General features: G+C 56.7%; 2 protein-coding genes across 16 annotated transcripts in view; one reads left to right on the top strand and one right to left on the bottom strand.

The window, feature by feature from the left end:
- The window catches only part of TANC2 (tetratricopeptide repeat, ankyrin repeat and coiled-coil containing 2), a 237,374-nt gene extending 226,650 nt beyond the window's left edge, over positions 1 to 10,724 (top strand). For 10 of the 11 annotated variants that reach the window (XM_051768653.1, XM_051768650.1, XM_051768651.1 and 7 more), the window contains 2 exons: positions 1,084 to 1,184; positions 3,090 to 10,724. In XM_051768653.1, coding sequence (XP_051624613.1) covers positions 1,084 to 1,184; positions 3,090 to 5,040 — 2,052 coding nt within the window. In that variant the 3' untranslated portion in view covers positions 5,041 to 10,724. The remainder of the gene's footprint in view (positions 1 to 1,083; positions 1,185 to 3,089) is intronic. The other variant, XM_051768648.1, reaches the window with a different exon arrangement.
- A 1,037-nt stretch (positions 10,725 to 11,761) lies between these two features.
- LOC127461177 (transmembrane ascorbate-dependent reductase CYB561) lies at positions 11,762 to 17,720 on the bottom strand. Of its 5 annotated transcripts, XM_051768679.1 has the most exons (7): positions 17,622 to 17,720; positions 16,296 to 16,466; positions 13,767 to 13,970; positions 13,464 to 13,562; positions 13,294 to 13,397; positions 13,064 to 13,221; positions 11,762 to 12,499 (listed from the first exon to the last, which is right to left on the bottom strand). In XM_051768679.1, the coding sequence occupies exons 2-7, from the start codon at positions 16,420 to 16,422 to the stop codon at positions 12,301 to 12,303; spliced, it is 891 nt and encodes a 296-aa protein (XP_051624639.1). In that variant the 5' UTR covers positions 16,423 to 16,466; positions 17,622 to 17,720; the 3' UTR covers positions 11,762 to 12,300. The 5 variants fall into 5 exon arrangements, with proteins under 5 accessions (XP_051624639.1, XP_051624640.1, XP_051624637.1 ...); XM_051768680.1 differs by lacking the exon at positions 17,622 to 17,720 and having other exon boundaries at positions 13,773 to 13,970; positions 16,296 to 17,025; XM_051768677.1 differs by lacking the exon at positions 17,622 to 17,720 and having other exon boundaries at positions 16,296 to 17,018.
- Between the last annotated feature and the right edge of the window lie 5,324 nt (positions 17,721 to 23,044).

The following is a 23,044-nucleotide window of genomic DNA, read 5'->3' as shown; positions in this document are numbered from 1 at the left end:
ATCCTTAACTGGAGAATGTGAGGTTTTGGGCAAGAAAAGTTCAGAGGCTTTTAATTGCTCCTGCAGTTTTTGCACCTGTAGAAGAGACCATAAAAATACCTGCCTTGACTACATTCCCAGTTGAGTCTGTTGGGCGATATCTCCTCAGTAACTGCTACTGAAGGTGCAAATAGAGTATGAGCTTCCCCTGGCAGGGCATCCCCATAGCAAGAGTTGGCTTCCCATGTTTTTGAACAAATCAGGAGCAGCACTGTTCCTTTCTCCCAGAGCTGCTCAGGTCAGCAATCCAAAGCTTAGCTGTGAAATGGAATCCTCTCCACAGGGAGAAGTTGTCCTTCCCAAGTGCTGAGCTTCAACTAAGCTGAGCTTAGTGGGACATGAAGCATTTGGGACAAGGCAAGGGGGGACAGCAGCAAGGGCTGAACCAGAGCTGACAGTCTGGTCTTGTGGCACTGCCACTGGAAAGCACCTGGAGCAATCCCATCCCATGCTGCCTGCTCCCAAAATATCCTCCCAGGTGAGGTGTAGGGGAGACGTGAGGAACAGTGGGACAGGTGGCACTGATAGGGGACCTTTGCCAGACAGGTCACTGAGATATCACAGTCCTGTCCTTCACAGGCAGTTTTTGTCAGGCCCTTGAAGAATGTCAGTGTGGTGCAGAGAGGGAGGGGGAGGGCGTGGGAAAGGTTTCCTGTGGCTTTCAACTATGGAAAAAAATCCTTCATGAGATAACATTCCAGCCTCTGCGAGACCAGATGTTTCCTCAAGACTGTAGGTTGTTGGAGAGGGATCTGCATGCACTTGTTGAGGACACAATGAGAACAGAACCAGAGGCACTCTGGCCTCTGGGGGTGATGACAGCAAGGGTGTTACCAGAGGTTCTTTTGGACATGCCATCATAACTCTCTGGCTGTAAACGATGTTGAACCCACATGAAACATTCCAGTACCATCAAGTTTCCCATGCTATGTGCAAAAAAAAAAAAAAAAAAATCCATGTTAAGTTTGTTTTCTTCCCAAGCTGTATATATTTTTATTTCTGTATCTGTTCAGTCACTGACCTGCACACCCATTGTAATGGCAGGATTTTGGGATGGCGGAGGAGTTTGCCACTAAAGCTCTGGAGCTGAAACCGAAGTCTTACGAAGCTTACTATGCAAGAGCAAGGGCCAAACGCAGCAGCAGGTGAGGAGGGACAGAGAGGAAGGTGTGAGGGGCTGGTCTCTGCAAGCCTGGCCACCCAGCATGGGCACCCACCCTGCAAACCCGTGCATTGCCCCCTTGGGAAGAAATGGCCAAGGAATGTTCATTAATGAGATCACAAATTTCTCAAAACTCCAGAGTAACCCCCCTCCCTCAGTTGGTGAATTTGAATGGAAGTGTTTTGAGAGGTTTGTCTTAGTGGAACTTTGTCTGGACATCTTACGACACTGGAAACCTGGACAGCAGAGTGGGGTGTTCTTTTTCAGAGTATACTTTAGCTCAACCACAACTTGGACTTGAAGTAAGATATGACTCATGGCCTGTGTTGTGCAAGAGGGCAGACTCATTCCTCGTGGTGGTCCCCTCTGTGTCCTGCAGCCCCTCCTGCCAGGGCTGACCAGCTGTGCAGTGGCTCCAGGCAGGCGCCGGCCAGGGAGTGACCAGACAGAGCTGTGCTCAGAGCACTGCAGCCAGCTCCTGGAGAGCTGCAGCCCTGGGATCCCCCTTGTCCAGCTCTCTGAAGGCTAAAACACGTGAGATTAGGTTAATTTGCCGTTCCTAAATGAGCAGGGGGGGCTGCTTGGGAGTCCTGTTCTCGAGGGCTGGGCACGCTGTCGTTGCATCTCAGTTTAAACGGCAGCTGAGAGGCCTCACGTGGCAGTGCAGGGAATGTGTGAGCCCACCTGTGCAAACACCCCAGCTCAGCAGACACCACCATTTGACCTTCCATGCTGGAGGCAAGTGTGGAACGGGGCTCCTGGCCCAGCTGGTGCAGTGCACCAAGTCCTGATGTGACCTTCTGTTCCACAGAGGAGCCCTGCGAGCTGAGCCACGTGCACCTCATGCCTTTCCCAAAACATTTGCAAGGGACCTTAAGACCCATGTTCCTCTCCAGATGATATCAGCCCCCCACATACCAGCATCCTTTTGTCCCCTGGTCTCTCCAGCAGAAAATGTCACCACTTTGGCTTTGCTTCTCCCTGTCCCAGTCTGTGCCCAGCAGCACCTCTGGGGTCACACAGCCTGGAGAGGAGGAGGCTTTTCCTTCCTCCTCTTGGTCTTCAATGGCTTGTGCAAAAGATTAGGCTGGTGTTGGGAGGTGCTGGGGGGTTTATTACTGGTGGAGGAGTTTTCCCCCGTCTGGGTGGGTTTTCCCAGATGACAGTCGTGTTCAAACACATGGGTCTGCTCCAAAGCAAACAGTGTCCCTGTAAATAACCCCCTTCCCAAGCCCCCACCTCCCTGTTGCACCTCCCAGGCTGGCTTTTCCCTCGCAAAGGCTTCCCCAGGCAGCTCACAGCCTCCAGCACGTTGCTCGATTCCTTCATTCCGAGGGACTTGGACAAATCCATTGCAAAATTGGAGAGACAAGCCATGCCCAGAGCGCTGACCCGTGGGAGCCCCTGAGCTCTGGAGCCAGCTCTGACGCTGTGTGGTCTTGGCATCAGGCAGAAGTTGGATTTTCACTGGCATAAGTGGTTGCAGCTCTGTCAGAGCTTGTTTACAGCAGTGCTGAGCCGAGCTCGTGGTGAGCGATGTGTTGGTGTCCCCTTTGCTCACGCTGAGGTGAAGCTCAGGGAGGTGCTGAGGGCAGTAATTAATTAGTCCTAATGCACACCCATGGAGTACAGGCATGTTTGCTGGGCTGGGTTGTGCCATCTCAGGACTGCGTTCCCCTCTTCTCCAGAATTTTCCTTCAGTTTGGATAAACTAAATCCAAGGGAGGCCCATAAGGCAGAGTGTGAGAGGCACAGCGAGCAGTAGCAATGACAAACATCTCCCTCAGTAACACAGACGAGCCACTTACCCTCCCCTGGAGCCTCTGGAAATGGCTCCATTCCAATCCAGAGTAACTTCAGTTCTCATTTCTGTCCCTTTGTCGAGCAGGCAGTTTTCAGCAGCCCTGGAGGACCTGAACGAGGCCATCAAGCTGTGTCCCAACAACCGTGAGATCCAGCGGCTGCTGCTGCGGGTGGAGGAGGAGTGCAGGCAGGTGCAGCAGCAGCAGCAGCAGCCGCCGCCGCTCCCGGCAGAGCCGGAACCCGAAGTCCAGCACGAAGAGCTGTACTCTGTGCAGGATATCTTCGAGGAGGAGTACCTCGAGCAGGACGTAGAAAATGTTTCCATTGGCCTGCAGACAGAGTCCAGGCCAAACCAAGGGCTGCCCATCATCCAGAGCCCACCCCCGTCCCCAGCTCACAGGGACTCGGCCTATATCTCCGGCTCACCTCTTGGCTCTCATCAGGTCTTTGATTTCAGGTCCAACAGCTCCGTGGGGTCTCCAACCAGGCAGGGCTACCAGTCCACGTCTCCTGCTCTGTCTCCGACGCACCAAAACTCACATTACAGGCCCAGTCCTCCACACACGTCCCCGGCTCACCAGGGCTCCACGTACCGCTTCAGCCCCCCTCCCGTCGGAAGCCAAGGGAAGGAATATCAGAGCCCACCGCCGTCTCCTCTTCGCAGAGGCCCCCAGTACCGCGCCAGCCCCCCTGCAGAGAGCATGAGTGTCTACAGGTCACAGTCGGGCTCCCCAGTGCGTTACCAGCAGGAGCCCAGCGGGGTCACCCAGCTCCCCGGCAGACCCAAGTCTCCGCTCTCCAAGATGACACAGAGATCCTTCCAGATGCCCCAGCTCCCCGTGGCCGTGCCCCAGCAGGGGCTGAGGCTGCAGCCAGCCAAGGCACAGATCGTGAGGAGCAACCAGCCCAGCTCCGCCGTCCACTCCAGCACTGTCATCCCGACCGGGGCGTACAGCCAGGTTGCCCACTCGATGGCCAGCAAGTACCAGTCGTCGTCGGGGGACATGGGGGTCAGCCAGAGCAGGCTGGTCTACCAGGGCTCCATCGGGGGCATCGTGGGCGACAGCAGGCCCGTGCAGCACGTGCAGGCGAGCCTCAGCGCCGGGGCCATCTGTCAGCACGGAGGGCTGGCCAAGGAAGACCTTCCCCAGAGACCGTCCTCGGCGTACAGAGGGGGGATGAGGTACAGCCAGACACCTCAGATCGGGCGGAGCCAGTCCGCTTCCTACTATCCCGTGTGTCACTCCAAGCTCGACCTGGAGCGTTCTCCCCTCCCCGCCAACCAGCTGGGCTCTCCGGATGTGTCTCATCTCATAAGAAGGCCCATCTCAGTTAATCCCAGCGAAATCAAGCCTCACCCGCCGACTCCCAGGCCGCTGCTGCACTCTCAGAGCGTGGGCCTGCGCTTCTCCCCTTCCAGCAATAGCATCTCCTCCACCTCCAACCTGACTCCCAACTTCCGCCCTTCTGCCTCGATTCAGCAAATGGAGATCCCCCTCAAGCCGGCCTACGACAGATCGTGCGACGAGCTCTCTCCGGTGTCCCCCACGCAGGGGGGTTATCCCAGCGAGCCGGCCCGCTCCCGGACCACGCCCTTCATGGGAATCATAGATAAAACCGCTCGGACTCAGCAGTACCCCCACCTCCATCAGCAGAACCGGACCTGGGCCGTGTCGTCAGTGGACACTGTCATTAGTCCCACGTCTCCTGGCAATCTGCCCCAGCCGGAATCCTTTAGCCCGCCCTCTTCAATCAGCAACATTGCCTTTTATAACAAAACCAACAATGCACAGAATGGCCATTTGCTAGAGGAAGACTATTACAGCCCCCATGGGATGCTGGCCAATGGGTCCCGGGGAGACCTCCTGGAGAGAGTCACCCAAGCCTCCTCGTACCCCGACGTCAAGGTGGCAAGGACGCTGCCCGTGGCGCAGGCCTACCAGGATAACCTGTACAGGCAGCTCTCCAGGGACTCCAGGCAAGGGCAGACGTCCCCAATCAAACCAAAGAGACCATTTGTGGAGTCTAATGTGTAAAAGACGCTTGTTGGAGTAAGACCCTCATGTTTTCAGCACACACTTCCAAGCTTGATTTCCATGCATATTATTATTATTATTATTAATTATTATTATTATTATTATTATTATTATTTTTATTTCTCTCTGGTAGCTACATGACCAAGTTTCTCCGGTACTTTGTGTGGTGGTCAGACAGCCATGCACGTGCTCCAGCCCTTTCGTTCCCCAGCTGACCGTGAAGCCAACATCAGCCGAGCCAGTATCATTTGCCCAATTCCAGCAAAATTCCAACCAGGATATCTTAGTCCGTGGTGCGGGGTGGCCCAGAGATATCCCTACGCAGCGGGAGGTAACCAGCTCTTTTTCGAGAGACAATTGCCTTCGATTTAAATTGGTTTCTTTTGTCTCGATGAGCTCTTACTCAATTCTGATGGGAATTCCTAGGGATCACAGGAGCCTTCCCAAGGCTTGATCTGCGGGTCCCCGTGCCAGCCAGGTCGTTTGGCTCTTTGCCCCAAAGAGCAAATTGCCCTCAGCGAGCGAGGCCTGAGGGTGATGTGATGTAACACCAGTAGCTATGCACAACACCCATCCTGGTTCCTCTGGTTTCCAGCATTTTAATCCCAGTTGGATTCCTTCCTTCTTGAACTGCGTCGTCGGTGGTGGGGTGGGGATCACTTTGCTGCTTTCCAAGTACCTGCCAGGTGCCCCTACACTGATTTCGTTGCTCTGGGACGTTTTACAAGCACTGAGGGCTTAAGGTTGGCCCTTTCTTTCCGTGTTTTAATCAGCCAAGGGAATTGGCCAGGAACCTGTTGCGTGTGAACGGGGATTGCACCAACTTCCTCACACACAGCATTTGCACCAGGGAGGGTCAGTGCTGGGGCCTTCATTTGTGGGGGGAGATTTATCACTTGAGAGGAAAAACAAAAATCTGACTTTAAAAATGGTATTCAAGGAGAAAAATCGCAATTTTTAATTTTTAATTTATTTTTTTTTTGTGATGATGAGGATGCAGAACATTGGCACGGTGGGTCCCAAAAGAGAAAGGGTCCTTCTGCAATCCCAGCCCTGCAGCATCCCTTCCCTGCAGCTCTCTCCCACCAGAGAGCCAAGGCTGTAGCAAGGGCTGCACCTCTCTAAGATCCCTTCCCAAAATCCTGGAAAGCAATGCTGTGTTCCAGAGCTGTACATGGCAGAGACCATGTTTTGCTTTTTGAGGAGCTGTAGTTAAAAGACACCTATTTATAATTTATTTATGTTACCTATTTCAGGACATTTTTCATTTGGGGTTTTTTTTTCTCTTGTTTCTGGGGTTTTAACCAAATGCAAGTCACATCAAGACGACGTGAAAAGCAGGGGCCGGTTCCAAAATCCTTTTTATAGGATTTTCAATAAGTTTTCAGTTATTCGCCGAAAATTTCTTTTGGGTTGGGGGGGGTAAGAACTTCCTTTACCGATTCCCTTATTCCTGGTGGGAATTCCTCCGTTCCTGAGGGCGAAGGGTGGGATGCCAGGGAGGGGGAGAGCGATAACCCTGTAGCTTGTTTTAAAGCAAACTTAGTGCCTGTTGCCCGATGCCGAACCTCACTCATATCAACTCTTGGGAGAGATCTCAGTGCTGAGCAGGGGGAGCGATACCTTCCGGGGTCTCCAAAGGGCTAAATGTGAATCGATTGCAAGACTTCTTGAACCAAATCACGGGCTCCAACCTTGGCTGGTGTCAGTGAGCACATCCCAGCGCCACTTCACTGCAGCTGCAGCCATTCCCACCAGCTCGGGACTGGGTCCGAAACTCCTTAAGCAAATCCTGGCTTCGATGGGGCTTTTTGTTTTCTTCCCTGTGTGGGGCTCAGCATATCTTGTTGCTGTTTCGTTGCCTAATTTGCTCAGAGCGAGCTGGGACGTGCAAACCTTGGGGGGTGATGGAGGCTTGTGTCTCATAGACACATGGAGAGCATTCAGGGGAGTGTTTCCTCGATGAGTTTTGGCCATTTTGGGCTCTTTGGTCTTTGTCCGAGCCGGTATTTGGATTGAGGTTGGTGTTTTCTTCCTTGAGGTGCGACCCAGCGCTGACTCTTTGCTCTACCACAGGGTAAAGCGGGGGCCACACTGGGACCCCCTCGGTGGGGGCACCCAGCTCCGTGCCCTGTTTCTTTCCTTGCAAAGGGGGTGCGATGGTTTTCTTTCTCCCTCTCTTTTTTGGAGCAGCACGTTCTGCTTTGTAAGGAACGGCCGATTTCTCCTCCGCATCCCGCGCGCCCACGGCCGGCACACGTATCCCGCGTCTGGAGCCGCACCAGTCGCTTTGCTCAGCACCTCTTGTCCTCCAGCTTCCTGCCCGAGTGGCTTCCTACCTTTAGTTGCTTCTTTGAAAGGAAAAAGTAACCAAATTCAGCCCCATCCCTGTTTTTTCCGGCCGAGCGAGGCGCGCCGTGGCCGCGCTCCGGTTCTCCCCGCTGAGATGCCAACGGGACGGTCCGAGAGCAGCGATGGGAGAACTGCCCGTGCTTTGCTTTCGCTGCTCACTGCCTTGTGCTCCCAGTCCTGTCCTTCAGAACGTCCCCTCACAGCACTTCTGTGTGTAACTTTCGGGCTTATGAAGATGTTTCAAGGGAAGATGAAAACAGCTCACACTTTTCAACACGGACACCAAGCTGAAGAAGGCTTAAAACACTGCGGCGTGCAGGTTTTTTCACAGTTCCACGTGTTACATTTTTCACAGAATTCTTGCACTAATGGTTTTCCATCTGTTCTCTCTGTAAATGGGTGCACTTTACTGTTTGAATTTGTTACTATGATAAATACTGGATATTTAAGCGTGAGTAGTGTCTTCATTAGAAAAATAGCAAAACAGCTCTTGTCTCTTAGTGTATTTTTCAAAAAAAGAAAGGAGAAAAAAAAAAAGAAACGAAGCAATGAATCATAACATTTATAGCACAAGAACTGACTCCTGTATATAAGCATCAACAGATTGAGTAATTTTTGAATACAAAATTATTTGCAGCGGTTTTAAGGCACTTCCCCAGCAATTCCCTTAGGGACAGTCGAGGCAGGATGGCTGCTGTGGTCGCCGGGTGGGTAAAGGAGCACATCTCTCCCTGGAAAAGCTGTTCTTACACACTCCCCTGTGTCTTCAAAGTCATGATTTGGGCTTGGCAGGAGGAGAAGCAGGTCGTTCTGTGTGGTGCTGCCATGGTCCTGTTGCACTCGGGGGAGCACAAGGTCAGATCTCACCTGAGGGCCTTTCATCCTCTACTCTTAGATCCAGGTCTGACGGGCCCGGGCTGCATTGTGGGATCACATCCAGAGTTTCAGACATGGTGCTGTCCTGTTTGTCCATGCTACATATTTAATTACTCTTTGGGTAATTAAGATGCAGGACAATGCTGCCAGCTGGTGCCTCCATCCCCTCCTGGCTTCAGTGGCACGGCTGGCGAGCCCCATCTTCAAGTGAGTGCAGGATTCTTGGATGCACCGAGTAAAGGAGGTTCTTGATGACACTGAAACTCCGGGTTCAGTTCTTGGGGTGCACGGGGAAGGCGATGCCAAAGGTGATGCTGAGATCGACCCCTTTCTTCAGCCAACCTTCCTACCAGGTGTCTCTCATCCTCACCTGTGGCTGCTCCAAGAGCCAAGTGTGCCTCTGCAGAGCTGGAATCATCTCTCCCAGCATCAGGTGTGGGTGTGTCTGTCCCATCCCTCAGTGGGGATTCATCAACTCTTGCTTTGTCTCCCAGGTCAGGAGGATGCTGTGGTCCCAGGGGAGGGGACACCCACCTGATGGGGGGCTCTGTGGGGTCCCCCCAGCCAGGCTGGGAGTGGCAGTGGAGGGCTTTGAACACAGTCTTGAGCGGGCACTGAAGTGCTTAGGAAAGAGAGGGTTTTACAGGCAGATCCTTTGGGATCCGTCTCCAAAGAAGGCATAGCCTGAGCTGCCTTCTCTGTGTCGCTACTGGGGGGGCTGTGCCGGCTCTGGCAACCCGAGGCGTGTGTCTGTCCATCTGTCTGTCCGTCTGCCGTGGCACCGGTGCCCAGCTGGGGCTGTTCGAGCACTGAACTTTTTGGTTATTTTTCTTTAGCTTGGCTGTGAGGGAGCCGCGTGGCCGGTGTGAACGCGGGAGTGCGCGTCTGCCAGACACCGGAGCCGCGCTGGGATCGGGTCTGGAAGCAGGGTGGGTACTAAACTGGGAGCGATTCGGTCCCCTTCACAAAGGTTGCTGTATATTCAGGGTTACCCAGGAGAAGTTTAGCTAAAACCGAAGTGCCAGCTCCGCCTTATCTAGAGAACCAAGCAAGCCGTCGTGCCTGCTCGTCCTCCGCCTTCCTCGCCCGGGGGGGCCCGTGGTGAGCTGTCGGGAGCTCCTTGGTGGTTGTACTTTGCTTTAGTCTTGGGAATTCAAGATAACTCTTCTGCCGGGATATCGGTGTCTACCCAAGGGCTTAGGGGAAGAGCTGCTGTACCCGCTGGGACCTCTGTGGATCGATGCCTTCGCCCCGCGCAGTCCGGCGGGGTGCGTGTTGGACACAAAGCACAATGGTTTGAAAGCGAATCTGCGTTTTTTCTTTTCAGTTTTGTGTGAATAAGTGCTGGATTTTCATTCAGTCAAACTCTTTTTTCTAATATATAAACCACTAAGGGCTCAATTCTTTAGCAAAGATGCGTTCGTGTCCAACTCCTGATGTACAGCTGGATCTCACCACAGCTGGGACAGAGCGGCCCGAGAGGAGCACAGCGTCACCGGGGAAGCCAGCAGACCCCCAGCCCACCCGCCGTGTCCTCCCTCCTGCTCATTTTCCAGCTGTCACGGTACTGGGGAGTCAGCAGCCAGGTCCCATCCGACGGGATCGCATCCTGTGGTCGTGACAACAGAGGGGCTGCTCTGCCAAAAGACTTTGTCCCTTCGGGTGACGCTGTCCGGGGACAGCGGTGGGGCGGGGAGGCGTCTCCTGCAGCGGGTTGGGGTCGGGGTGGGTGGGTGGGAGAGCCTCGTGCCCAGGGAACTGGGTCACCACGGGTCTGCCTCGCTGTGCACTGCCCAGCCAGGCACTGAGAGCAGCACTGTGTGCTACGTGCAGCCCCTTCTGTCGTGCCACCGCCAACCCAGAGACTCGTGTGGACTCTGCCAGCACTGCCGGGCTCACCCTGTCCAGCCTTTTCTTTGCCATAGTGTTGCATTCAGCGTTCAGTCCCCCTTCTGTCTTCACATCCGAGAGGATCTGAGTTGGGTACAAACACGTCCAGTACACCCGCCTTGTGCTTTGTACAATTCCCTGGTTGCCATCCTCCGAGACACTTGCTGGGAAGATCTTTAAGACACTTAAATTTTCCTTTAGCTTTTCTATAATTCTGATGTAAAGGACTTTCTCTCTGTACAGTATATTATCCAATGCATGTTCTGTTCTCTCTACTGATATATTGAACACCACACGGTTGTGATATTGTGCAGTGGGAAGAGCAGCCCCTGCCGACAGCAGAGGCCTTTGCCTCTCATCTCTAAGGAAAGAAGAAAACATATTTTTTCCTTTGCTGTATTTGCTTGAGCAGAGTTTTCTTGTCTGTACATGTGAGCTGTGAGATAGATGTGAAAAGTTCAAAAGAATGCATTCCCCCCCCCCAATGTATACAGATTGTAATCTGTACAATGAAAACTGTATGTATGAAAAAATGTACTTATTTATAAATGGTTAACACTTGGAAATGGTGTCTGGGCTGCTGTTTTTCCCACACTGGGCTGAGTGAAGGAGTGTTCTGGTGCTTCTTGGTGTGGAAATGATGGTGCAAGGGTTGGGTCTGGCAGTCACTGTGTGGGGATGGGGATGGGGACCTGGCATCACCAGGAGCAGGAGGGGACGGAAGCAGTGCTGTCAGCAAAGGGCATATAATAATATAGGGGATAATAATTGTGATAAAATAGATGAGGGAACTCCATCAGAGAGTTTTCATCATCATAGAATCACAGTGGTTTGTGTTGGGAGGGACCTTAAAGCCCATCCAGTCCCACCCCCTGCCATGGGCAGGGACACCTTCCACTAGCCCAGGTTGCTCCAAGCCCCGTCCAACCTGGCCTTGGACACTTCCAGGGATCCAGGGGCAGCCACAGCTTCTCTGGGCACCCTGTGCCAGGGCCTCCCCACCCTCACAAGGTTTCTGGGTTAAGTTGGGAAAGCACAGCCTGGTGCTGTGGACACTGGAGCCCTGCAGCTCCCGAGACCCTGAGGGTCCCCTCACTTCATCCCTGCCGAGCCCAGGGCTCAGTTTTGCAGCCAAACACCCCTCACAGCTGTGACCATCCAGCCTCCAGTGCTGGGCTGGGCTGGACACACCACGCTGGAAGGATATGGCATATGGGGGCTGTGGTGAGCAAAATCCCCCAGTTTGGGCTTTGCTGGGGTCTGTGTTTACTTTGGAGCACTGGGATGTTGGAGCTTCACCCCCGCAGCTGCCCGTGCTGTAACCCAGAAGGGAGCTGCTTTCTGCAGAGATGAGCTCCCATCTCAGGGATGCACCTCCGTGTTGCAGTGGGTCTCCCCCACGGGATCGCTCACACAGCCACCATTGAGCTCTGCAGTGTCAGACAGGACAATCCCACTCCAAACTCCCACCCACCCACCTTCCCCAGCCCTTGGGCAGCTCCTCTCCCAGCCACCCTCGGCGTGTGGGAGCTCAGGGGTCCCCTGAAACGATGATCTGGGGGGATACAGACAGGAGGAGGAGGGGTTAGCTGCAAACATTTATTGAGCAGACAACACATCTCACACGAGGGGAGAACATTTCGGACACAAAGCTGCTGAACCTGCACAGACACCGGGTCACTCCAACTCCCCTGGGAGCTGTTTGTGAGGAGCAGCCCCCATGTGTGGCTGTGGCTGTGCTGGAGGGCATGGGAAATCCCCAGGGAGTGGGAAATCCCAAACATCCCCTCTGCCCATGGGCACTGGGAATGGGCTGTGGGATTGGGTCGCTCACTGCGGGGAAATCTGCACTCCTACCCCCTGTCTCCAGAGCAGGGCAGAGCCTGGAGAACCCCCTCCTTCACACCTCAGCACCACTTCCAACCCCTGCCCCTGCCCCTGCCTGTGGCACTGCCATCCCCACGGGGCTGGGGCAGGCTCGGGGGGCACCGGGGGCTGCGCAGGGCAGAGCTGAGGAGGATTAAGGCCAAGCAAGGCTGAGTCCAGTGGGCAGCGTTGCACCAAGAGCGTGGCCTTCCCCAGCTGTCCTCGTCACCCTGACACCACGAGGAGCCCGTGCCAGGGATCAGGGAGCTGGGGGTGTCACTGGCTGCCACCACCTGGGCTCTCTCCCTCCGTCAGGGTCTTGAAGTCCATGGAGAGGGCCAACTCCTCGGCCAGCGGCGGGCGCTTCCACTCCTCCCGTGTCACCATGTAACCCACCACCAGCCCGAAGGCCACCAACATCACCCCCAGGCTGTTGGCCAGGACGCCCTCGGGCACAAAGTGGCTGTAGGAATCACTGCAGGGATGGAGTGGGATACTCAAGCCTTGGGGTTTGGGGGGTCTGTCCCTCCCTTGGCTGGGAGCCCCTCCTCATCCTCATCCTTCACACTCTCGGTGACAGCACAGTCCTCTGGTGGGACTGTTGGCAGCTCAGCAGCTTCCCTGTCAGATGTGCTGCCCCAGCCAGAGGGACATGACTCCTGGGGTGCCCCTAGGCCCTGTCCCCACAGTCCTGGGGCTGGAGGGAGACCCACTGGGGGCATCACTGTGTCCTCCAGCTGCAAGGGCAGAGGCCTCAGGGACGTGAGTGTCCCCAGAAGGTTCTGCAAACACCCAGCTGCAGGGAGGTGACACTGGTAATGTATTCCCGTCCCCAAAGAAAGCTGTCACAGGATCCAGCCCTTGTTAAACATCATCTGGGAAGTGACTCAGCAGCAGCAGAACTAAAGGCCTCAAGGGGAGATTTAAGAGCCACAGCCTGAGCAGGGGCCAGACTCTGACCCAGGGGGCTGGAGCAGCCAATTGCTGGGGGTCAGGGTGGTCTGGGGGGCCACCCTCTCCCCCCAGCTTGGTCACCCACCTGATTTTGAAGAGGAGCATCTCAGTGATGCCCAGCAAGCAGGAGGCGATGGAGAGGATGAAGAGGGCGATGCCAAAGAAGATGTGCTGGGGCTTGTACCGGCCTCGCAGCGAGAAGGAGGCACGGGGGAACAGGAAGAAACTGCAGCCCAAGAGCCACTGTGGGGACACGGGGGTGTCACAGGTGCTGAAGAGTCCCTTCATCCCCCGGGGGGGCTCCCCAGCCCTCACCTGCAGGAGGTAGAGCACGAAGGCAGCCATCCCACACCAGGAGTGCAGGCTGTACATGTCGGGGGTGCCCTTGGCCCGGTGGGACTCGAAGACGGCGATGATGCCTGCGGAGAGGAGCCCGTCAGCACACCAGGGTCACATCCTGCCCCCATCCCCAGCCCGGTGCTCACCCACGAGGGCGATGAGCAGGGCCAGGCCGTGCAGCAGCGCGTGCAGGGCCTTGGTGGAGCGCTTGGCTTCGTGCCTGAACACCCGGTACACCAGGAGAGCTGCGGAGAGAGCACACATGAGCATCCCCGGGGGTCCCCCACCTCCCCGCACCCCGCATCGCCCCGGGGTGCCACACGCGGGTGGGGAGGGGGTCCTGGAGCATCCTCCCTGTGTCATTTATCACCACTTCATCCCCTTCTCTCCCTGCCCGGCCGCAGCTCCGGGGCGTTTCGGAGGCTGCAGCCGGGACGGGGCGCGCTCACCGTCACCTTGCAGGAACACCATGCCCAGCACCATGCACAGGGGGTGGGCGTTGAACTGCAGGGGGCTGTGCCAGGCCACGCCGCCCCGGTACCGGCCCAGCCAGGCGCCCGTGGTGGCCAGGAGGGTCAGGCCGAGCAGCTGCGACACGGCCACGAACGCCGAGAGCCCGGCGGGGCTGGCGGGCGGCGGCCCGTCCATGGAGCCTGCGGGGACACAGAGAGCGGGCAGCGGAGCCGCGGTGGCCCCGCGGGGTCCCGGCCGGACCTGGGGCAGGGTCCTGCTGTGGGCAGGGTCCTGCTGTGGGCAGGGTCCGGCACCTCCGCCCCGCCCTCACCTGCCCCGGAGCCGGAGCTTCCTGGTGTGGCTGCGTCACCCGCACCTGGAAGTGGCTCCCGGCGGCCACGGCACACCCGTCCCTGTGCTCCTGCCTCTGTTCCTGCTCCTGTCCTTCCTCCCAACCCTCCTGCCCCTGTTCCTGCTCCCGTCCTTCTTCCCAACCCTCCTGCCCCTGTCACCCTGCTCCTGTCCTTCTTCCCAACCCTCCTGCCCTCCTGCCTGCTCCTGCTCCCCTGTCCAACCCTTCTGCCCCTGTCACCCTGCTCCTGTCCTTCCTCTAAACTCTCCTGCCCCTGTTCCTGCTCCTGTCCTTCTTCCCAACCCTCCTGCACCTGTTTCTGCTCCTGTCCTTCTTTCCAACCCTCCCGCTGCCTGCTTTTGCCCTCCTGTCCCTGCCTGCTCCTGTCCTTCCCAACCCTCCTATCCCCTCCACTCTGCTCCTCTCTTTCTTCCCAACCCTCTTGCACCTGCCTGCTCCTGCCTATGTCCTACCTGCCCCATTTCTCCTGCCCCAGCCCTCTAACCACACCATTGCCCCCATCCCCAGCCCTCCACCCTTGTCCCTCCATGCCTGACCCTCCGTCCTTGTTCCTCCATCCCCTTCCCTCCATCCTTCCCTGTCCCTCCATCTCCATCCCTCCCACTCCATGCCCATCCCATGTCCCACCCTCGCCCCCTCCCCAGCTCACCCACCCCCAGAGCCCCACAACGACCCCCAAACCCTGACACAAGAAAGCAGCCAAGGGATGAGCAACACTGCTGGGGACCCCCTCTGTGACAAAAGCGATGGCCCTTGGGGACATGGGGCTGAGTGAACCCCCGTGCTGAGGGGAGAGGGACAGACACGTGCTACCCACCCACAGCCACACCAGACCCCCACCCCACAGCCCCCAAAAGCCCCCTGCACCTGCGTCACGCTTTGTGCTGGGTTATCCCCCGATGGATCAGAGCGACCTCCACCACTACCAAGCCACCTCTCCTCGTCCTCGTCACCCAGAGCCAGCAGGTCCCAGCCCCAGGGTCCCCCCCGTGCCCCAGCCCTGCTGCCTCTGGGGAGGAGCACCCAGCAGACAGACCCACGGTGCTGTCAGGACTGGGGGGAGAGTGGAGGTGGGGGGGATGTAGGATGCATTAAGACCACGCACACACTTTATTCCCAGCCACCTTTATTGGATCAGCCAGATAAGTGGGTTAAGGGAATTGGTTTATCCCATTAAGTTGCACTGCAAAGGCTGCCTGCCCCTGTCCAGCCTCACTGCCCGGGGCCATGGGGTGCTCTGTGGGATGGGCAGGGGGACCAGGCTGGGGAGGGGGGGCATCTGGCACAGGCACAGGCTCCTCTGGCAGCACAACAGCCACCCCCAAGCCCTCACCACGCCATGGGGCTGCTGGTACCTGTGGGGGTCCCAAATGGTTGCCCGAGTACCCTGGTCCTGCCCACACATCCTCCCCCCACCAGATGCAAACATCTGGCCCTGCTGGCACTCACACGGGGGGTCAACCCAGTCCCCAGCAGCACTGAGGATGGAGGGGCAGGGAATGACCCCCCCAACCACGGTGACTGGCAGTGGGACACGGAGTGTTTGTTGGGAATGGGATCTTCCCAGTTGCCTGTGAGCCACAACTGAGTGCTGGGAAAGCTGGAAGTGACCAGACCCTTTCTCCAGCCATCCCAGGATGGGGACCTGCCTGTTCCCTCCCAGCCACGGCTCTACCCTCCCTGCACCCCCAAACACAAGCCCAGTCCCCCTCTCCCAAGTGCTCCCGATTTTCTCTGGGGGAGGGAGGGTGTTCCTCTGCTTAAACCGCCCCCCCCCCCGCGATGGCCCGGGGAGGGGGATGCCGTGAGCACATCCCACAGCCCGTGAGCACATCCCACAGCCCCTGAGCACATCCTACAGCCCGTGAGCACATCCTACAGCCCGTGAGCACATCCCACAGCCCGTGAGCACATCCCACAGCCCCTGAGCACATCCTACAGCCCCTGAGCACATCCTACAGCCCGTGAGCACATCCCACAGCCCGGCAGCCTGGGGGGGTCTCGGGGGGGTCGTCTCTGCTCTCGAGGGGGGCTGTGGGCTCATGCAGGGGAGGGGGCTCGCTCCAGTTCGTAGCTGGGGGGGGCCTGAGTGATGTATTGGGGGGGTTGGAGACAGACACCCACGCAGCCCCCCCCGGGCCCCCAACCCTACCTGTGGGTGCCGGGTGGTGCCGCCTGCGCCAGGCCCAGCAGTGACAGTGTCTGAGCAGGGACAGGGCCACGGCGTTGGCAAGGCAACAGAGTGATGGCAAAGCGAGGGGGGGCTGCACCCCCAGCATGGCTGCAGAGGGAGGGTGTCACTGCAGGCAGGCGGGGAGGGGGGCTGCAAAACTGAGAGGGGAGATCACCGTGAAAGAGGGATCTGTGTATTCTGGGCACAGTCCCCAAGGAACTGAGTCACTGGCAGTGTGTGTGACCCCCCTTCATCTGTGCCAGGCACCCACCCGAGCCCCTGCACCCTGTGACACCCCGTCTCCAAATCAGGACCCCCCAAACCCCAGGGACCGTCCCCTGCACAGGAGCTTTGCCACCATTCAATTTGTGTTTGGGTCTTGTGGGTCTGGCTCGTCCCTGCATCCCGGGCAGCACTGGGGGGACACACTGGGAAACATCCCCTTCTTGGATGGGCCTGTGGGTCAGGGGATGGCAGAGGAGTGACATGTTCCCAGGGACCCCCCACTCCGATCTGCCCCACAGGAGACCCCCCAGCACCGCCGGGCACATCCTGTGCTCCCCATGGGATATCCCTGTGGGAGAAAAGCCTGGAGAAGGGATATAAGGGCAACTGGGGGAGATGGGGAGTGTCTCCATCCCGACTTCTTCTGACCCTCCTTCTGACCCGGCTGCGGGCAGGGACCCCCGGGGGATGCAGCGCTGAGCACCGGGGTGAGCATCACCCCCGGACCGCCCCCATCCCCCCGGCCGAGTCTGTGTCCGTCTGGTGTCCGTGTCCCTACGTCTGTCCGTGTGTCCCTGTGTCTGTCCCTGTGTCTGTCCCTGTGTGTGACACCACTAGATGTCACCAGGATCCCGCGGCGTGCAGCGCCCTGGGGAAGGAGGGACCGCCCGCCTGGAGAACCTGGAGCATCCTCGGCCCTGGATCACCCGTGGGAGCCAGAGGGACCAGGTACGGACCGGGGGGACCGGCAGCATCCTTGAGGCTGGATCCCCAAAGGGACCGGAGCACCCTCTGCCCCAGACCACCCATGGGAGTCAGAGCACCCTGGGACCTGGAGTGGCTGGTGGGATCTGGTGCTCCCCTGATGCAGCAGATCAGGTGTAACCACCCCTGTTGGGGTGCAGGGCTGCTCCCCCAGCCCTTCCCTTGGGCTGCTCTCACTCACCCGGACCCCCTGAGCAAAGACACCTCAAAGCCCCTGCTGAGGTTCCCCCCAACAACCCCATCACATTCTCCTCCCTCCCACCTCCACCAGGGGCTTGTTCCGTGGGGCTCAAACCTCAGGAACTGTGAACTCACCGCCATGGTGTGATTCAGCAGAGCTGAAATCCCCGTGCAACCCCGGAGCCCGATGGAGACCTGACACACCAACAGCAAAGTCCAGGCCCTGCTGCAGCCCAGGGCAGAGTCCTGGAGCCACCACCCTGGAGCTTTGCCCACAAGAAGAATCCCGTGACAGCAGGAGGGGGCAGGTGGTACGTGGGATCCTCCCTGCCAGAGGATCCACTATCACCTTTCAGCCTCTCCTCAGGCTTTATCACTGACTGGGAAATGAATTACCAGAGTTAATCTGCTAAAGCTATAAAAGCCACCATAAATGCAAACCTTGAGCCCTCAGGCTGTGCCATGGCTGGGACAGGCTGATGTGGATGGGATGGGATGGGATGGGATGGCCATAGCTGGGCAGAGCAGGGACAGGATTCCCTCCACCATGGCCCAGCTGAGAGCCTTGGAAAAGCCTCAAAGGGGATGAGATTTGGGGGTTCATCCTTTAGGATACTTGGTAAGACATAAAGCTTCGCCCTGCTGAGAGCAGCACTGTGTAACCCAATACCAAACAGCTTTAGAAATGTTTATAACTGCGTCCAGCTGAACTATCTCAACTTCCAGCAGCCAAAGAGACAGAGCAGCCCTCAGTCCTTCAGGATCACATGGACATGGATCTTGTCCCATCCACACAGCAGGGACAATGGCCGTGTTTGCTGAGGGGCCTCGGTGGCAGCCAATCCAAGGACAAACGAGCCCCTTCACTGCTGAATTCCTCTTACCAGGGAGCAGCAGCCATTTGTAACCAGCTCTTTAATTAAAGGCATTGCCAGGGGCATAAAGGCTTTATTAAATCTGCCTGAGCTTTCCCTGAGCTGGTGGTAATGAAATCCTGCCGGCACTGCCGGGATGGGAACGTGCCCGTCGGGGAGCAGAGCCAGTGCTGGCTGCCCTGGTGTGGATCTGCAGGGCCAAGGGGTGCTTGGGACTGCTCAGGGATGCTCAGGGATGCTCAGGAATGCTCAGGACTGTTTGGTGCTGCTCAGGGATGCCAAGGGATGCTTGGAGCTGCTCAGGGCTGCTTGGGGCTGCTTGAGACTGCTCAGGGATGTTCAGAGATGCTCAGGGATGTTCAGGGGTGCTTGGGGCTTCGCTGGGATGTTGAGGGATGCTTGGGGCTGCTCAGGGATGTTCAGGGATGCTATAGGATGCTCAGGGATGCTTGGGGCTGCTCAGGGATGTTCAGGGATGCTATAGGATGCTCAGGGATGCTTGGGGCTGCTCAGGGATGTTCGGAGGTGCTTGGGGCTTCTCTGGGATGTTCAGGGATGCTTGTGGCTGCTCAGGGATGCTTGGAGTTTTTCTGGGATGTTGAGGGATGCTTGTGGCTGCTCAGGGATGCTCTGGAATGCTCTGGGATGCTCAGGGATGCTCAGGAATGCTCTGGGATGCTCAGGGATGCTCGAGGCTCACACAGCTTCCTTCAGATCAGTGAGCTGAAGTGGCTCAGCGGGTGCTGCTCCAGCTCCCCAGTTATCAGCCTGGCACCTGCTCCAGCTTTGTCATGGCACCCAGGGATTGGTAGGAGCACCATCAACTGATAATTCATGGTAAAACCAGCAGTTCCTGTCCTTCCCCAACTGCTCCCCCTACCCTGGTGCAGGTGTTTCACCCTCCCTCCACCACAGATTATCAAATTACCATTTTGCTGATCTAACTTTTTTTGGTTGGTTGGTTGGTTTTGAGTTGTTGGGGTGTGTGTGTGGTTTTGGTTTTTTGTTTTTGTTTTTGTTTTTTTTTTTGTCTCCTTCTTAAATCAAATTTTTATTGCTAAGAAATGCTAATTTGCAAGATGCCTCTCTGGAGAACTGCGACTGAAGAGCCCAGCTGCCTCAGAGGAGCCGAGCTGCTGCCTGAAACAACCTCAGCTGCTACTGTTCCATGAGAAACCCCAAACCTGGGACAAAATGGACAGTTTTTCACTAAATATAAGAGAATAAAAACCAGCAGTCGTGTTGGAGGGCTCCCTGGCTGCCAAGAGGGTGGCTGAGCAGTGGCTTGGGACTAAGCACTGCATCACATCAGAGGGGTTGATCCCCAGTTCCCTGGGGTGCTGGGAAGGCTGAAAAATAGGTGATTCCCAGCTGGGACGAAGAACTTGGCTCCTTCCCAGGCTGCGAATCAGCTGGAAAAGGCTCTGGTTCTCCTCCTGGCAGCGATTAAGCCACCCTGTCCCTCCTCCTTGCCAGCAGCAGAACTTTGCTGAGCGGGGCGGGCGATAGGATCACGGCACAGCCCGTGCAAACACTTAATCTCTTTCAGAAGAGGCTGAAGGCGCGTTTATGGTGGTTTTTTTAATAGCAGGCTGGATAAACAGCAGCGATAACCCGCGCCGGGCTCCCGGGGGATGATTAATGCTCCCAGAACAGTCACGCTCGCTCGCCTCGGGGCTGGGATTGTTTTCGGTTATTAAAGAAAGGGGGGGGGGGAAAAAACCAGCAGGGGGAATAATGGACTTTGCCATGTTTTATTGGGCTGACGGTTGCAGAGGGAACTCGTTGGCCTCTTTGCTCAGCCCGTATCAGTGCCCAGTGCTGGATGGCGAGGATGGGGGGATGGAGGGATGAAGGATGAGGACTGAAGGAGGAGGGAGGAGGGATGAAGGATGAAAGATGAAGGAGGAGGGAGGAGGGATGAAGGAGGACAGATGAAAGATGAAGGACGAAGAACTAGGGATGGTTTCTGGCCAGGTTTTTACTTCTTGCCCTGTGACACTCTTGGCCACATGCCCAGCACTGTGGCTGGCGGCTCCCCAGGGGTTGGACTATGGGGGTCTTGTGTTTGTTTAGGACTCTCCCAAAACTTGGGCATCATTTAGAGGCCCTGAGCCCACCACTGCCTCTGGCATGCTGCTTATCCAGGACCTTGTACTGTCATTGCACATCCTCAGGGCCCTCCTTGCAGCGGGCACGTGCCTGGGCTGCTGGCACTGGTCCCAGTCTGGGGATTAAGGCTGAAGAGATCTGATGGTGGAAACCACATCTCCATCCCCTTCCCATCCACCTCTGGCCCCACAGAGCTGCCCAGCTGGGCAAAACACATGGTCCCCCTGGGGCTGCCCCATGCTGCCAGCCCGGGTCACCTGTGTCCCCACACTTGCACCAGGACCAGCTTTTTCCTGGAACAATAAACCCTCCTCCTAGGGCAGGACTGTGCTGGAAATTGTTGCCTTTGGGGTGGGGTGAAAACTGTGATGATAAGGAGCTTTCTGCTGAAAAGCTTTTCTTTGTCACACTGAATGTGCACTTCTGGTGATAAAGCAGCACCCTGGGGCCAGGGTGAGCTCCCACTGCACCCCATCCCCACGCAGAGGGGACTCGCCAGGCTTTAAACACCTCCCTCATCCAGGGAAAAGCTGGAAAGAGCCCCACAGCATTGCAAAACCCCTCTGCTGAGACCTTTTGCAGTCAGACAGCAGGAGTGAGGACTCCTGGGCCCCTCCTGCTGTCGCAGCCCCCAAACCCAGGTGACATCGAGGGGCTGCACCAGCCTCAGTAGTTACTGTAATGGTTCAAAATCATTTTAGCAATCACAGGTCTGAAATAAATGGCAAAAATTCCAGTTGCTTGGGGCGTTCCTTTCATTTTTTTTGAGAAGATGAGAATAAAAGCTGTTTGTTTAGATGAAAAATTTGGACTGGAGAAGTGTTTTTTTCCCGTCTCCCTCACGGCAGCGTCACCACAGCTGGGAAAGCGGCTTAGTGAATTATACACTATGATAATTGATTGAATTCATCAGTAAATAAAGCAGCAGCCTTTAAACTCGGGGTCTGGAGAGGGAGGAAAAAATTCTCCACGCAGTGGTTTGTACCAAGGGGCACAGGAGTCACCGTGCCCACCAAACCACAGCCACCAGGAAAAGTGACACATGAGGCTGCACATCCGATTTAAAAAAGGTCTTTTTAGGTTTAAATCAGGAAGGAATCCTTTCTCACCAGAGGGGAATCCTTTCTCTCCCCTCCAGAAGCTCCTTGGTTCCTCAATTAGAAGTTTTGAAGCACCCTTGGACCCTTTGAGAAATGGGATGGGGAAGCCAAAAATGTGGTTTATAACAAAAGAAGGGAAAAATGATCTTGAGCGTCCCCAGGCAGAGGTCTTAGGGCTGGGATATACCCAGATAAATCACAAAATCTTCCCAGCCAGCACCTGGACCATCCCCAAATCTCTGCTCCTTTGCTCCAGCACCACTGCTCACCCTCTCCCATCACACCACCCCCATGGACAACACCTTGCATCTCCCCTAAGAAACACTTGCTGTCAACACTCCGTATTTCCTTATTTTGGGGATTCTGGGTTGCACCAGTGAGTACCCCTTCCAGCACTGTGGGCAGGGAGGTTCTGCAGGTCTGGCAAGCCAAGGAGCTGATCCGAAATGCCGGGAGCAAGTCGTGCTGCTCCTCGCGTGAGGCACCGCGGCGACAGTCCGGCCATCGCACGCGTGTCCACGCACACGCACCCGGGTAGGGGGAGGACAAAGTCTCCACAGGGGGATGATGGCGATGAGAAATGATGGGAAGTCTCCTCCTGGGCCAGGGCAGTCGCTGGGGATGCCACATCTCGCCCGGCGTCCCCCCGAACGGTTCAGCATCCGTCTCCGTGGCAACGCATTTCTCACATCCCTCGGTATTCCTGTCCCTCTGGTCCGTGGTGCTGGCAGCCCTGGGTACCCTGAGTGCTGGGAGCAGATGGGTGTCCATGACCCACCCCAGCATCCCTGAGAGGGGTGAGGAGAGCAGGGACAGATCCTCCTGCTCCGCAGGGTGCCCATGGGGGTCTCTGAGCCCATCCTTGTGCCCCAGCATGGATTTGGAGCAGCACAGAGGCACCAACGGGCATCTGCCAGCTCTGCCTTCCTGGGCCAACAGTCACATCACCTGCCAGCATTCTCCTTCATGTGGGATATTTTTCTGCCTGATCCCAGCTGGAGTTTTATAGCATGGATGACACAGAGCCGTGGGCACCCTTGGAGATGCAGCCGTTGAAGAGGAACCTCTTCCCCAGCACAAAGTCCCGCAGCAGCAGCAGCAGCAGGAGCAGGAGCAGCAGCAGCAGCAGCAGCAGCAGCAGCAGCAGCAGCAGCCCCTCTTGCACCAGCCCTGGGAGATGCTCATGTGTGAAGTGACAGAGAGCTGCCCTTCCCCTGCAGAATCATCCACTGGACACATCCACCTTGGAAAAGCCCTCCCTGGCTGGGATTCCCGGATACCAGTGACACTGCACAGACTGTTTCAGCCTCACTGCTCTCCCAAAACCCCCACTGGTGCCGGAGGCTCCACCACAACAACCCAGAGCTGGGAAAACCCCTCCCTGGAGCAGCTGGAAACAGAGGCTGGAGGGGCGCAGGAAATCTCCATTCATCGACACTTGGGCTCCAGCCAAATTGGAGCCAAACCAACC

Source organism: Manacus candei, unplaced genomic scaffold, assembly GCF_025592945.1.
Source record: "Manacus candei isolate 608988 ecotype Guabito, Panama unplaced genomic scaffold, ASM2559294v1 h1tg000096l, whole genome shotgun sequence".
NCBI lineage: Eukaryota > Metazoa > Chordata > Aves > Passeriformes > Pipridae > Manacus > Manacus candei.
This window is presented reverse-complemented; position numbering and strand designations above follow the sequence as displayed.

Coding starts and splice junctions, on each gene's coding strand:
- LOC127461177 (XM_051768679.1), bottom strand. CDS start 16,422: ATGCTGGGGGTGCAGCCCCCCCTCGCTTTGCCATCACTCTGTTGCCTT. Junction 13,563..13,766: donor GGTGTTCCTGCAAGGTGACG/GTGAGCGCGCCC, acceptor CTCTCTCCGCAG/CTCTCCTGGTGTACCGGGTG. Junction 13,398..13,463: donor CCTGCTCATCGCCCTCGTGG/GTGAGCACCGGG, acceptor TCCTCTCCGCAG/GCATCATCGCCGTCTTCGAG.